Source organism: Bombyx mori, chromosome 9, assembly GCF_030269925.1.
Source record: "Bombyx mori chromosome 9, ASM3026992v2".
Taxonomy (NCBI): domain Eukaryota; kingdom Metazoa; phylum Arthropoda; class Insecta; order Lepidoptera; family Bombycidae; genus Bombyx; species Bombyx mori.
Genome location: NC_085115.1, coordinates 5,389,559 through 5,406,091, shown reverse-complemented (window position 1 = coordinate 5,406,091; position 16,533 = coordinate 5,389,559). Strand labels below are relative to the sequence as shown.

General features: G+C 36.5%; 2 protein-coding genes across 3 annotated transcripts in view; one reads left to right on the top strand and one right to left on the bottom strand.

The window, feature by feature from the left end:
- Positions 1-510: 510 nt before the first annotated feature.
- LOC101736758 (U1 small nuclear ribonucleoprotein C) lies at positions 511-1,310 on the top strand. Its single transcript, XM_021347654.3, has one exon. It carries the CDS (start codon positions 576-578, stop codon positions 1,062-1,064), a length of 489 nt encoding a protein of 162 aa, XP_021203329.2. The 5' UTR covers positions 511-575; the 3' UTR covers positions 1,065-1,310.
- Positions 1,311-3,561: 2,251 nt separating this feature from the next.
- The window catches only part of LOC101737722 (mucin-2), a 92,987-nt gene continuing 80,015 nt past the window's right edge, over positions 3,562-16,533 (bottom strand). Inside the window, exons 2-8 of one of the 2 annotated variants that reach the window (XR_009973795.1) lie at positions 15,796-15,886; positions 14,917-15,094; positions 14,608-14,810; positions 13,789-13,992; positions 10,734-13,288; positions 4,055-7,837; positions 3,562-3,655 (exon numbers count right to left, since the gene is read on the bottom strand). Coding sequence is in view for 1 of the 2 variants with exons in the window: in XM_012689936.4 (XP_012545390.1) it covers positions 6,351-7,837; positions 10,734-13,288; positions 13,789-13,992; positions 14,608-14,810; positions 14,917-15,094; positions 15,796-15,886 (4,718 nt within the window). In the remaining variant the exon portion in view is untranslated. Of the gene's footprint in view, positions 7,838-10,733; positions 13,289-13,788; positions 13,993-14,607; positions 14,811-14,916; positions 15,095-15,795; positions 15,887-16,533 lie in introns of both variants that reach the window. The other variant, XM_012689936.4, reaches the window with a different exon arrangement.

Genomic DNA, 16,533 nt, shown 5'->3' with positions numbered 1-16,533 from the left:
AATTAAAACAAGACGACTTAAAGGTCTTAGTTACCAAGTCATAAAATCCCTTAAAAATATGTACTAGTGTATGTATTGTATAATCTATATTCTACATATGTACTTGTTTTTTGAGGGACTTTTTGGCGGGAACGCGAGGAGTGAAGTTGTGTGATTTGTTTTATTTTGTCTATTTAGTGTTTCTTCGGGTTTAAATGTGTAATAATGGTGGTTTATTAACCGTTTAATATCTGTGACAGTGCATAAATGTGGGAAAATGAAACAAAGCCGCTGGACGTAACTTCTCGGGATCCTCCAAAAAGTCCACTGAAAAATCTTAGTAAATTACCACCATTTTACTGAGATTAGATTTCATCTCATATCGTCTCATTTAATTTCATCCTAGTTGATTAATGTCTCAAATTAATCATTTTCATTTCATTTCACTCCATATTATCATTTTTCATAAAATTAAGAATATAAAGTAAAATAAGACATGACTTAAAGGTCTTAGTTACCAGGTCATAAAATCTCTTAAAAAAAAAAAAATTGTTTTTTGAAACTAGTATTTTCTAGGTTGCTAATGCTTTTTGAAAATGCCTAAATATTACTGTGATTATTGTGATACTTACCTCACACATGATTCACCTAGTGTAAGGAAAACTCACTGCACAGGAAGAAAACATAAAGACAATGTGAAGTTTTATTATCAGAAATGGATGGAGGAACAAGCACAACATCTCATCGATGCAACAACAGCGGCATTCAAAGCAGGCAAAATTGCTCAAAATCCATTTGGCAACAAAGGCACTGCAATACCACCACCTTGGGATCCTTCGGTAATGGGACCAGGAGGACCCCGACCTCCTGTACCCGGTGGTCCTCCCGGTATGATACCTCCTCCATCTATGGGTCCTGGAGGTCCTATGGCACCACCAATGATGATGGGTCCACATGGGCCAATGCCGCCAATGATGGGAATGAGACCGCCTATGATGGGCCCCATAATGGGTCCTATGGGTCCAATGGGACCAATGGGACAAATGAGACCTCCACTTATGAATGGACCACCTATGAACAAATAATAATAATCTTCAATGGACTGATGCTGAATTATTATGTATTAATTTGAAGACTAAGTGTAGCAATTTTTATATTCATAAATGTGAGTGAGTTTGGTAATGAGGGTGTTATGTTTAAGTAACATTGGAAGAATAAAAACCTAAAGTTTTTCCATTGACTATTACAAATTTAAGAACTTAATTTGTTAATCAGCCAACACCTACAAATATTTTATAAGTTACACTCTAATAAATAAAAAAGTAAATTTATGCAAATGTTTTCATTTGAAGACTTAATTTCTATCTTATTAAGTAGGTACGGGATTTATTAAATTATGTGAAAATAAATTTTCTAACTATTTTCTTTCATAACTAAGATTGTCACCTGATTAAAAGATGACTGAATATCTTTAGTATGTACAATCATCAACCTAAATTGTTTTTGTAAATAGGTATACTGGTGCAATTTTATTCAATTATCAGTATACTTATTGTGCTGTTGCAGTGATGTAGGTCTGTGGCCATCTTACAAGTTAAGTTTTGGAGCTCAATAGTAATTAAAAACGTTAATTTAGTGTGATGTCAGTCATGTTATAGTAATTTCTCTAAGTGACACAATATATCGTCTTCTCACACTAAAACTGAATAATTTCAAAACATACAAAATTTTACAGAAGTGTGTTTTAAAGGTTTAACATATGATATTTTTAATATTAATTATCTTTGCAACATTTATTTTTTAGTTTTTACCAGTTACATTATTTGTCTTTTAAAGTAAGATAAAATTATGTATTAATTTTGTTAATAGTAGTCAAAATATAGGTAAATAAAAAATAAAAAAAACTAAACTACACTCTTTTGACAGTATTTATGAGAAAAATACCAAATGGATACCAGTGGATACCAAATGATTCTGCATATTAGCTCAATTTTGAGTATTTTTGGAAATTGTACACTATTAATGTGAAAAGACGATATGTCTATTGTTCATCTTGTTTATTGTCTTTAGTACTTTGTACTCCAATACCAATGCTCTACCAATACTCTTGTAATATATATAATTAGGTTTACATATAAGTAGAATTTTGAACAGGAATTATCTTGGCCTAAAGGAAAAGACATCCAGTGCATTAGTATCTAGCGATTCACTGGTGTTAGAATCCTGCAGGCGGGTACCAATTTTTCTAATGAAATACGATTTAAAGATTCATGATTGACTTCCCCGAAATAACATCGTGTAATAAAAATTAAACCTGCAAAATTATAATTTGCGTAATTGGTCGTAGGACCTCTTGTGAGTCCGCAAGGGTAGGTACCAACACCCTGCCTATTTTTGCCGTGAAGCAGTAATGCGTTTCGGTTTGAAGGGTGGGGCAGCCGTTGTAACTATACTGAGACCTTAGAACTTATATCTCAAGGTGACTGGTGGCATTGTAGATGTCTGGGCTCCAGTAACAACTTGACACCAGGTGGGCTCTGAGCTAATCCAACCATCTAAGCAAAAAAAAGTTCCAAAGATATAGTTACAGCACATTGAGCTTGACCTGAATTTAAATCATTGTGAGGTAAAAGATTGTGAGTCTATAACCATAAATATAAGTAAATTGCAAACTAGTGACAATGTTCAATTTCATGCTACTAGTGTTCTACCAATAATTGTTATTTGATGATAATCACAGCCACCTCAACATTTTGATTTGATTTTGTTACATTTTCTATATTCTTTCATTGCATTTAAGACCTTAAAAAATTTATAGCATTAAATTTGTCAATAATTAAACAAACAATAAAAAAATATATAAATAAAGGAGAAATGTGTGTTTTCTCTTTACTTAAATGAAAATTGTTTTGTAGTAGATATAATAAAAAAGTTATAACACCAGCTTATATAATAACAAAAATAAATGTTCCACATACAGCCATCAAAGCAAATATTACTCTGTCTATAATCTAGAGTCCTGCTATACAGTATAAAGCTATATTTGGCGGTAGGCAGCGGTTTGGCTCTGCCCCTGGTATTGCTGAAGTCCATGGGCGACGGTAACCACTCACCATCAAGTGGGCCGTATGCTCGTCTGCCTACATGGGCAAAAAAAAAGAAAGAAAAAGAGGCCTTCAAAATTATACTGATTTTAACTACCATTTTATCTTTAATGCTATGGTACAGTAGTCAGGGTCACTAACCACACTAGACCACTTAGCCACCCTGGCAGGCAGCGATATGGTTGTGCCTCTGCTATTGCTGTTGTCCATAAGCGACGTTAACTACTTACCTTCAGGTGGGCTATGGGCTATGTGTCTGTCTACAAAGGCAATAAAAAAGTGTTGTATCTTAAGGTTGGGTTTTGCTTGTTCTTGTCTTCTGTGTATTTGCCGTACCCATTATACAGAAATAACACCTAGCTTAGGGTTCTTAAATGTGTAATGTTTTTTTAATGAGTACCTAGGTATTCATTTGATATAGGTACCTACTTCATAAAATTATCTGGGATATATCATGATGAAGTGAAAACAAAAATAGTTTTAAGGTAATAATTTATTTAAGATTTACATTGTAAAATCATGCGATGTGCGCATTTCCGTATGGGACGTCTGATGAGATGGCTCTGAGATAGCTGAAAGCATGAATTGTTCACGACCAGAAAATATTGTAACTACAAGATCCGCAAGCAAGGGTATTAGTGTAAGCATTGGTAAAATTCCGTTTAATATCAACGATCCACTCTGTGACGGATCTGTGCTGTTAGTCATATCTTGGAACACCGTAATGGATAAATAGGATTGAATAGAAGTACACGAAACGAGACCAAATATTTCCATGAAGTGAGATGGATTTTTCTGTTTTAATTCGCCTATTATAAAAACACCAAGTAACACGAACGTAGTGAATATCGCCACGGGAGCAATTAAAGCTTGTGATATACTCAGGGTCGGAGTGGCTCTTTCATTTATCATATCGGCCGTCGTGATAACTATCGTCAAGAAGCGAAGTCTAAGTGAACAGTTATCCTCACCCATTGAAGGATCTGAAGGCATAGATCTGGCAATTTGTCTTCCTTTCAGATTTTCCCGAATAAATGAGTAGGTATTGTTAAATGCAAGTTGCATTACCATAATTTAAATCGTGTCTTATGAATGACACGATCTACAGAACTTGACATAAGACTTATATGACAACGAAGTGCATAACAATTTATTATGATGATCTCTTTGTATAAAAAGCAGAGTATTAAATACACTTGACTTTGGCGCCATAAACCTAAGAGATAGATAGATTTCTTTGTAAATCAAACTACCTACCCAGTTTTATTATTGGCTCTATGAATATATCGACCATTTGGTGGCAAGTTTGATTCGCCGTTCAAGAACATATCCTAAAATACTCATAGTTAGCCTCGCTTTGATAAAAGCAACGAAGCGAAAAGCCGAACATAACTATATAACCATTACAAAACTTTACGAACGTGCAAAGAAAGCTGTAAACGCATTGGAAAATTATTAGATACAGGTTGCATCGTAATGTTCGGAAAACGAACAAAAAAAACATTAATAAAATTTCTGTGTTCTGAGACTGAAAAGACGAAGTTTATTTTTTAAGACGAGTGGAAACTACTGCTTGGGTTTGTGACGAAATAATTTCGCCGTATATTAAAAATACTAGTACTAGAAGCAGCAGCTCAAGGCGTTAAACCTCCTGTGCAGGCGTTGGGACAGTTCCTGGCAAACCTCTCTCTCTCTCTCTCTCCTTCCAGCTAAGCCCTTAAGGTCACCCACCTGCTTTTTTTTTAATTGCTTAGATGGATGGACGAGCTCACAGCCCACCTGATGATAAGTGGTTAGTGGAACCCATAGACATCTACAACGTAAATGCGCCACCCACCTTGAGATATAAGTTCTAAGGTCCCAGTATAGTTACTTCGGTAAAGCTTTAAAGGTCAACGAGGCAACCGCTTACCTCCGTCTCAAAAATAGAAGAAAATTTTATACTGTAGTGTGCGTGTAGGGTGGTTACTTTTGGTACCCCCATAAATATCAACTGTGCTAAATTTTTTTAATGAGTGTTTACTGTTGGCCCGGAGGCCTTTCCAGTTTCACCAGGAGAGGTGGGCAAGTAAATGCTCAGCCAATAGGGGTGGGGTTTGCTAACAGTTGCCCGAGCGCCTCCGAAGGAAACCTAACAACTCAAGAGCAGCTGCTTCGAGAATGAATCTACTACCGGATCGGAATCGCGACCTGCTGAGAAGATCCGGTGAGAAACTCAGCGGGCTGATGCATGGCTTAGGTTGCACGTCGACCTCTTTGTCGAGTTCGACGAGTATGGTTACCGGGGTCCCTAAGCCTGCTCCTAGTGTTAGAGCTGAAGACGTCTAATGCAAAGGTTATCGGATCTGATTGATCCGTAAGAACGTGTCTAGGGCGTCGACGTTGATTGGCTCCTGCGTAATCAGGATTCGGGGAGTAGTCAGCGGTGGCGATGATAAGGCGATTATCATGACGCATAGCTTTATCGAAGTTCCGTTCCGACACTGACTTCATGTATTTCCGGATTGATTAGAGGCCCAGGTCGTCGTGTAGGTCAACGTTCCTCACGAACCACGGAGCTTCGACTGCAAAAGCGGAATTGTAGGGATTGGAAGGTGTCTATGTGTAAGCTGGCCGCATGAGTGAACACTACACTCGCATGGGTCATGACAGGCTTTATGCAAGTTTTGTAAAGTGTCCCCGTGTTCCGAAGGAATATTTTACTCCGCTTACAAATCATGGGGTAGAGTCTGCCGAGAACAAACGCGGCACGGTCGCGGACTGAAGAGTTCAACTGTGATCTATAACTCTTACACTGTACATATTTTTTTTTACAATTGCCAATATAAATTAAAAACAACGTTTATTCAACACATTTTATTCAAAATTGTTTACCGAATAGGTATTATCCGAAATTTAAAAACTTTGAAAAAGTTTAAAACTCTACTTACAAGTACTTAAATATTCAATAAATAACTTATTTTCTAAGTTTTATAACCACGTAGTTGATAGTTAATACTCAGAGAACATAAATTGGCCCCATAAAACAAAATAAAAATTTTAGCTCATTTTGTTGTTATAATGTAAAACACTGGTTTTGGGATCGGTAGGGGGTATCGTGCATGAAATACAAATGCTAGCAAAGTAAAGACTAGATTAAAGCTTCTATAAATTTCACCTCACTTCAAAGTCTTTGTTGTCACTTTGTTTTTTTATAGTAGAATTTATTGAATCATAAAAATTGAACTTCATAATTGGTCGTGTTTTATAAAGATTGATTTCTTTTTATCATAAAGCAGTTTCTAGAGTGCTGGGTGAATGTTTTCCTTTTTCTGGAGACGATTTGTTTTGGGTGTTCGGCAAAGGATCTGGAATGGGATTTTTAAATGAAGTGAATTTCGGGGGTGATTGATCGGGTGGGCTTTTGAAGAACTCCGCACGTTTTGCTTGAATTATTTCCGATCTGGATGGCCCTAATTGTTTTCTAAACTCTGGATTTAAAGGGAACACCCCTTGATGTATTGATTCATGAATACTACTTCCAGTTTCAGCAGGACTTTCATTTATCGGTATTAAGTTTCTTCGTGCACCGAAATGTTGGTTTGTGACTATAGATACAGTATTAGACGGAATATTTATAGGAGACACATCCGCTTTTTCTCCAGAACTATTAGAGGTTTCGTCTTCATTGTGAGCTTCGGGAATAGGTGTGGATAAAACATCTGATCTGGGACTAGAAAATCTCCACTGAGATTTCGGAGAATGTAATATTTTAGGCGTATTTTTATGCTCTTTTATCAATGCTGCTGTTCTTCCGGGAGATGCTGGTTGCGAGTTGGATTTGATTACTTTTCTTTGTACGTATGTTTTTGGGGATCCACTTAGATCTAAAATATTGACTTGTGACTTGTTAGTTATTTTTTGTATAGGTTGTATTGGATTATTGTCTTTCGATAGTTTTAGTTGTTCGACAGCGGACAGTTTATTTGCTTTAGTCTGCGGGTTCAATGTATTTAATTTGACGCTGTGTTGGAGTAGAAGTTTTTTGAAATCCAATCTAGATGTTTGAGAAATCGGGCCGTACCTGTCGGCGCATGTAGTATCTTGTTTTTGAAAATTGAATCCGTAACCCAAATTACTCGTCGGAAGTTTGTCGGCCGGCGACCAACTCATTCTGTTTCTGGGATCTCCTAAATAGCCGGTTTCGGGATAACGTTGGCTGCCTTTTGTATGTAGGGAGGTTTCCGAACTAACCGGGGATAAACTTATATTCGATAAGGCCGGCGATTCTGCTCTTTCCGGTGCGTCTTTAATGTTCAATTTCTTTTTACTTTTATGAATAACAGCGTAAAGTTCTTCATTGGTCATCGTTGATTTGACGGGCGATAACAATTTGCAACTGAGATCAACAACGTTTTCTTTGTTGGACGGAGTTGATGATTTGAAAGATCTAGACGCTCTGGGATCTATTGGTGATATTTTTATGGAATTACCGGCAGAAAGTTGACCTGGATCCTGGTTGAGATTAGAGGAGGTCGGTCTTAATTGATTCGTCTCAGCTGTTCGCTTTGGAAGAGTCCAGAATCGTTGATGTTCCTTTTGGTTTTTAGAAGAGTTATCGTAATTAATGACGTCATGTTTGCCGCGGAGATGCGCTGTGTTGTATTTGTGCAGCGTGGGGTTGATCGCATTCATATCGACAGTAGGCCCTTCGCTTTGTACTAGATTGTGCGGAATATTCAAACAGGCTTTGTCAGCACTGGAATGTCGATAGTCTGGAAACACAACAATCAACAATTTTAAACCATTAATAAGTCTTTATAATTTGTACGACATAGTACTACTATTTCAAGTTATTCGCAGTCTAGGATAGTTGATTCTGTTCTACTCATTTGTAAAGCTGCTGCATTATATTTTGAAGCTTTTTAAACTTTGCGTGCGAGAATATCTATTAAGACGAAATATAATAATTAATCTTAATTCTTACATATTGTCAACCCATACCTAAATATTAATCAAAGTGACATTAGAAATCTACAGTGTATGACATAATATACTTATACTAAATATCTAGTTTTCATTAAAAACTGTGCGGTAACTTAAGTGAATAGCTTAATTCAGTAAGTACAGCGAGTTCTACGAGTGCATGGCATTTTATTCTAATATTCGCAATAATAGAAGCATATAATAATATTTTCTTAGATATTCATAATACTGTAATATATTAATACCAAAATTATATTATAATATGACATGTTATTTAGTAAGGATGCACCAAGCATGCAGTTTTATTTAAACGCGCACTTTTATCGCCAAATATTTAATTAATTTTTATTTGGAATTATTCAATAGGTAACCATCGTTAGCTCGAAACGTATTTAAAGAAAATGAGCCTTCGCGGGAAGGCTGGCAGATGTGAAACATTTGTACTATTTTGTACAGGTATAAATGCATAAAAGGATAGTTTACGACAGGAAATTCAAATGGCATAATGAAAAATAAAATATTAATATTAAGAAACAGTCGCTTGCACATGGCGATATGTCGCCACACACTACTGCATATAGACTATATATCGGTGTTTCCCAACGTGGGCCGATTTGATAATTAAGGGGGGCAATCGCACAAAATTAATATAGAAAACCTGTATTCAAATTTGAATTTGAATTTCAGTTTTTTATTATATGTTTTGAAATATTATGATAATTACTGCATTTTGATAACGATTTCATAGTGATTTCTTCCTAAAACCTATCATTTATGTTTCTTAAATGATTTTTTTAATGTTAAAAATTATGTATTGGGGGCATAAATGTTTTAGAAATGTTACAGTGGGGCATGGCACAAAAAAGGTTGGGAAACACTGGTATATATACTATGATATAGGGCGGCGACGCGTCGCCACGCCAGCAATCGGTTTTACGCGCGGCTATATATGTTTCACTACACAAAAAAATAATTGCGAAATATATGATGACATGTAAGTGCGCATTTATTTGTAACACTTTCCTTTACCGGTCATGCCAAGAAAGCAACACAAAACATTACCTTGGGGGCTTGATGAAAAAACACGCAACATTGAAGCAATCTCCTTTCATTGTGCAAAGCTATGAAGATAAGTGCATTAAAAAGGAAATAAAGATGACTCCGTTTTTTTTTAATTATTATTATTGTTAAGACAGTTTGTTATCTGTTGCACTAGTGTAGTTATTCTGGTAATTAGTTTTGTTAAGTATGTATTTCATTTCGATTTGTGGATTTACCATGTAAGTATGTGATAGGAGGTATATTAGATATTTTTATCCCGTGAAAATTTTCACTATTTACAAAATTAACATAAATACATTTAGTTTTCATGTGTGCAACGAAAAACTGAACAGAACAAATTGAATTGGTTTGGTGCAATTAAATGGTGATGCGTAACCGGGTGGGGGAAATGAAATAAGTGCGTTAATTTACAATAATTCTATATTATTTACAAAACGCAGAACACATAGAACAACACACCATGCACTTACATACGAAGAACATGAACCACTCGTAAGCTGTGCTCTCTGCGGTGAAAAAAGCCACCATGCATTGATTTAATCTGATGAAAATATCACTAACAATAAAATAAAATTTCGAACATTGATCTAAAATCCTAATTACTAGACTTATTATAATTCTATCACAGTTTTAAATAATTCAAGGAAGACGTTTGCATTCAATTTATTAGGACGGAATGATAATTAATTGCATTAATTTAAGGTACTATAATTATCGACAAACAAATATTATCATCTTAGAATATCAAAGTTTGATAACAGACATATTTAAACGCAAGAGTTTTTTTTACGAAATATTTAATACATTTTTACCAAATTTCTGTCCCGTATTCAGATTCAGATATCGATAAAATTCTAGCCCTGTGCTTTGAACCATCGACCGGTACAGTGACTTTACTAGGTGTTATGCAAACTGGAGATGAATGCAATAAACATATTTCATCTGGCTCAGAATCTAATATGGCCGTTAAAACATCTATTGAAGTGTCTCGCATGTCAGGTATAAATGCCATTGAATGTCTTTTGGGCATTGGAGTTGCGAACGGGCTGAATTGTAATTCCGATAATTTTGACTCAAAACTACCATCGATGTAAGAACGGTTTTTGGTTTTATCGGTGTTTCGTGACTGATCTATATGGTTTATGTGATCGAGTTTCGGTGAAACAGTTGGGGGATAATTTATTTGTTCGCGCAATAAATCGGCTGTTATTTCCGCTTGAATCATTTCTAATGAGTCTACTTTCTTTGCGTTGCTACTAAAACTATCTAGTTTCAAAAGCTTTTTTATTGGCAGTAAAGGAGAATTTGCCAATTTGTAACTGTCACTACGTTTTATTTTGAAATTAATAGACTTTTCGGATAAATCGTCACCGTTTACGTTGGCATTTAATTCGTCCTCTGGTCCAATGCATTTGGTTCTAGTACCGAACATTTTCAATACTTCTGCTATTTTGCTACCGGATTTTGTGATTTCGTTATGACTTTTATTTTGTAACATTCTAGGTGTTTGGAAGTTAGGAACAAACGGAATTATATCATCATCAGATTTGAATGTAGCATCAAGATCACTTAGTTTCGATTCAAGACAACGTCTTGTGAGGGATTCTTTGCAAACATTCTTACCTGCTGAATCGTCTTTCGTCGGAGATAAGCTGACTCCTTCCGCATCGTGTATATTAACATACGCTCCTGTTCTAGTGATTGCTTCTACTATTCGCGGTAAATCCTGTTCCGTTTTATGTGTTTTTGGCGGTTGATGTGTAGTTAAGGTAGGTGTTTCGGTAACGGGTAAGGCGGTTATGATAGTATTAGGTTTGGGCGTTGGTAAAGTAATAAATTCGGTAGTAACAGGTCCGTCTCGTTCTGCTGGTGCTCTTATGATCGTTTTTCCTAATTGCGGTGAAGTTGGTTTACTTGATGGGAGAGGTTTCTCGCACGGGAAGTCGGTTTCATCAATGACTTTCACAATGTCAGCTGTCTCTCGCTGTATAATAGTCGTAGTAGGACTTATCTCTTGTACAAATGGGCCGGGTTCAAAGGTTGTGTGCGCACCTTTCCGTCGCCGTAAAGTGTCTGAAGAAAAAATGACTTGTCCTTGCGAATCTAACGTAACTTTAGCTCCTTTCTTTTGAATTTCTTCTAATGCCGGAGAGCGTTTATCTTCAAAGCCATGTTCTAGATAATCTTTTCCTTCGTTTAAGCAATTGGGTAATTCGTTGAGTGAAACATACTCAGTGTCGGGTAGCTTTCCTGAGAGAACTGTTTGTAAATTCTTTTTAACTATATCATTATTACCATACACACTTTTATTATAAGATAATGATTGATTATTATTTTTTACGTCAGCAATAGTTACGTAATCACCGCTATCATAGATGTCAGCGATGAAGTCTGGTTCTTTTGTAACTGGCGATTTTTTATTCGACAACTTTTGTGGTAGGACACCCTTCAGTTTGCACATTAAATTGCTCAGAGGTTGTAATGTTTTTAAATTGATTTGACTAGTTGGTTTGAAATTTGGTTTGGCTACGTTTGTGGCAAGTTTTGATTTTTCATCGGTCGGTAATTCTAACTTAGGCCTGTTTGCAATTATCTGCATCTCTGTAATACCTAATTTCTCAACGCTTTTACTCTCTGTGACTTCACAATCTTTATTACTGGTTTCGCTTTCATCGTCAGAGTTCGTTGGAGTAATGACACACATAGATGGAATCCGGGAGCTGTTTATTGTCGTTTTATACCTAATTCTTTCAATTCTTTCAGTTCCTTCAAGATCAGAAGATTCTGAGTAATCTTGTTCAGAAAGACTGTTCTTTCCATGAGCACTCGAAATGGAATCTTCAATGGGCGAACTTGAAGTATTATGTCCAGAATCTGGCGAACTCGTACCAGTACTTTTCTTTGTACTCTCCGCTTCTGTTTCAGTGTGGACTTCCGCAACTGCCGTAATTTCCCTTCCAACATTATTTGTTATTGTTATAGTTGAAGTGGGCACATTAACTTCAGGAGACGTATTATTAGAGATTCTTTTTTCCGCATATGATCTTGCGGAATTATATCTCATATTATTGAATGGTGAGTTAGAAAACGATGAGTTTATGTTCCTTTCTAATGAAGTATTGTTTCGACTTCTGTTTATTTTTGTAAGGGAACTCTTTCGTTCCGGTACCGTTGGACTTGTTACTAAAGATCGATCACTACCAGCCGCCATGAGTGCTGTACAAACAGTACCGGCTGAGCTGGTTGTTGTACTTGTTGAGCCTTTGCCAAATAATTCATATTCGTTTTCTGCAGTCATCGTTTGGCTATTCGACGAATTTGACAAAGCATTGCTCGTATGTAGAGGTGTACTAGGTATGACGTCTTCTTCTTTTAATGTTTTCAAGCCCGAGTCCATGTGAAAGGAAGTGTAGTATCCTTCTGTGTCACATGAAAATTCAGAACTTGTCTCTATATCTTCATGTAGATCGTGAATAATATCGGGTGTTAAAGTACCCTCACTGGTTACACTTCCAGAGCCAGATGTGTTAGGAAAACGTCTGCGGCTTATTATAGAACTAGGAGGGCCGTGATGGCCGCTTAGTGAATTATTGGATGTGGCAGCGGATGTTGTACTTTTGGGTGGAACAGTAGTCGATGTTATTTCTGACCCTATGCTAGTTCGACCGGATTCAGAACTGGCTGACCAATTCCCACTCGACGAATGTGGTTCGTCTTTACCAATACCCGATCGTCTCAGACGTCGTTGAACAGAAGTAGTTCTAAGTTTGACTCCACTGTTGATTGTGGCTGTATTAGGAACGGCGGCAGGTACTCCAATGCTTTTTTCGGAGGACGAATATGAGGCACATCTCTGATGCGACCTTCTTTCTTCACTGCCGTCTCGTTTTTTACGCATTGTCACACTTTCCGATACAGAAACAACGTCCTGGTTTACGAGGGTCTTTACATCTTTACTTTTATCAAATTTAGTAGTGTCTTTAAAACTATCTCTACTGGCGCTTGGAGATCTACCAATCAATTTCAGTCTATTTTTTCCCCATTGTTTTAGTGAATTGAAGTGTCCTTTTTTCGTTACCGGGTCAATAGGACTTTTCTTAAGTAAGTCGCTAGACTGTGACCTGATGACAGTGTTGTTTTCTTCAACTTCTTCAGAAGCCACAGCATTTGTTGTATCGCTACAGTAAAACAAACCAAGCAAAGCATTAGTCACACGCTGAAGGCCAAATATGATTGAAAATCTCTAAAGAGCGCCGCATAGTCTTAATAACGGATTTCTTTAAAGACAATAAATTAATCATGAAGCTAAATGAACAAATGGCACTATTAGTGTACCGAGTGCACGAATGTTTGGATGTCTTTGTTTTCATTGATAGCCATTTTAAATATAAATCATCATTCAAACAACGACATCCAATGTTGAACAAAATGTATTCACAGAAGCACGAGATAGTATTATCACGAGTTGTTAAAGTTTGTGCTGAAGATTTTAAATGAACGTTTTAAGCTTTCTCCACACATACTATGCCAACGGGCTATCGTTAATAGAGTCGCTTAGATTACATTATCTATTTTATTTTATTAGACGGTAGATAAAATTTACATCAACTGTATGAAGTTCGAATTTAGATAATGTAACCTTAAGTGAGTGTAAGTACAGTGCGCACTAGAAGCTTACCCAGCTATAGCCTCTCTAAGCTCTTTCTGATCAGTGCCCGAAATGGTGTTTCGTCTTTTACCCCGTGGCTTTCTCGGCCTAGTCCGTCGTTTCACGGTGTCAGTTTCACCATTACCGCTCTCTATGTGTAGAGATTTCCGGGAACTGCACATTCGGTCGAAGAACTTGCCCGAGGTGTCGATTGCAACTAATTCCGGTGGAAACCTAGAAGCGTTGACATAAATAATTTAATTCAGATTTTTAAGGGGATCTAGTGATATATCTAGTGTCTCCTCCTCCTTCAGTCGATCGCTCATTGTTGAGCATCGTGATGCGCCCGCCTGTGACCTTTTTTTGTAAATAGTAACCACTTATGTCGGTCAGTGGCACAGTGAAGTGCGTGGCTCAGTCTCATGTCCAGATACTCGGACACTTGGTCACACCATCTTTTTCGGCTCCGACCTCTGGATCGTCTTCCATCCACGACATCACACTTCCATCTAGTGTATGAATCTGATGAATCTATTTTCCTATTTAAATATCTAAATGATAATGGAGCATATTGAAAGACCACACGGATTTCACTATCCTGTCTGTGCACTGAATTGATGGATGAGTTTGCTATTGGGCTATATTATGGACTTAATCTGATATCCCAAAATGCGGAGCGGTACTGAACCGATATCTATGGGCTCTAATAGCCACTTCACGTCACGTATTAATAATAGCGTGTTAAATTAATTATGAAGTACATATATCTGTCTCGTTATAAATAATGTGTTGCAATGGAAAAAAAACGATGAAAATTTTGTAAAATTAAATCAGTTTATAATTACTAACTTGCTAGCGATGACTCTGAGTTGTTCCTCGGGACTTGGCAATTTGTGATCTATGGGCTCGTCGTCGCCTGATCCGCATTCTGACAATTCGTCGGGAGTTAATGTTACACTGCTCGCTATTCTCATTGAAGCATCTGGGAGGGCTGTAACGTCTCCTATTGCCTCTTTTGAGGTCCATTTCCGTAGCTGTTCGACTACATACGGCTGAAAATTAAGAAATTTAAAGATACTAATAGAATTTTGATTTATGAAAAAAAAAAAACGTGTTTTTGATATCAGCTCCACTGTAGATATCATTTTGAAAACTTACAATATGTGTTTCGATTTCAACGTCTACTTTCTGGTAGATTTTTCGACGTTTGTTGCTAAGGACCGGCGTGCACAATAAGTATGGGGAATGGTGCGAATCTTTCCGCATTTGATCCAGTATGGCAATAGAAATTCTGTCTGTGGTAGCCTTTTCGTACAGCTTGCGTAGACTTGGCGGCCTGTAACAAGTAAAAAATTTTTTTTATAGCTTAGATTGGTGGACGAGCTCACAGCCGACCCGGTGTTAAGTGGTTACTGGAGCCCATAGACATCTACAACGTAAATGCGCCATCCACCTCGAGATATAAGTTCTAAGGTTACAACGGCTGCCCCGCCCTTCAAACCGAAACGCATTACAGCTTCACGGCAGAAATAGGCAGAGTGGTGGTACCTGCCCGTGCGGACTCACAAGAGGTCCTACCACTAGTTAATTTTGTTATAAATACCTTATCTAAAATATATAAATATAATTATCTGAAAATATTGATTTTGAATGAATCATCATGACGATATATTAATCTATTATTATTTTCCGAATCCTTTGTGACTATTACTATGAAATCTTAAATATACTTTTTTCATATTAGTATATATTTATATAGTTCGGATAAAATGTTGCTGATTGACCTTTGAGCTTTTGTTAGTTAAATTTTAAATTAATAAAAAATTGTATGTCTAGTTTAGCATACTTCGTCAATGTCACGCGCTCGTATCGAAAAATAAATTTATTTTTTTAGCATGATTCAAATCAAATAATTATTTGATTTGAATCATGCATACGCAATAACTAACTCTTCTAGAAAAAATATAAATCGATTTTACAGAAAAGGAAATAAATTAAAACAAACAGTATATTAAAATTTAATAAACAAACACAAACCTCGTGTCGGGAACGAATAGGCCATTTTTATGGGGATTGCTTGCCGTGTAATGGACTTTGCGAACAGCAAAGTCGGACAGGCTCCCCTCCGCTGTAACAATAAATAAAACAAAACATTATACTGTGTATTTGATTCGGAAATCATCGATTTTATTTCAATTACAAAACATCAAGTCGTTACTCTGTTGAAAAAAATGGCTACTCTTACAAAAATACAATGAAATATGTAACTAATGTATGTACAGTGTGCTTAGTGCGAGTTTATTTACGTTCTCGATAGCGTAAACGTTAACACAAATTTGTATGCAGTTGGAACAGCGCCCCCAGCGGCAAACGTAGGCAAACCTTCCAACTCCATACAAATTTGAGTTAACGCTTACGCTGTCGAGAACGTTAAAAAAATGGCACTAAGCACACAGTACAGTTAATTTCATATTTGAAATTAGACCATATTTCTCAATATGGTGGCATTCACATTATGCTGTCTATGGTCTCTCGTGACCTATAAACACAAGGTGGATCATGAGCACATTATCCAGTCTATACAAAATATTTATTTATTTTAATCTGGTTAAACTTCTCCAATTTATTTATTTCAATCTGTAGTGAACGTAACATCAGTTTGTAAGGTTTTCATTTGTTTTATTCTAAGTCCAATAAAAAAAACATAAGCAAACATTGTAGATAAAAATCCGCAGTCATGATGGAGATAAATACAGAGTCATTAGTCAAGAGCTC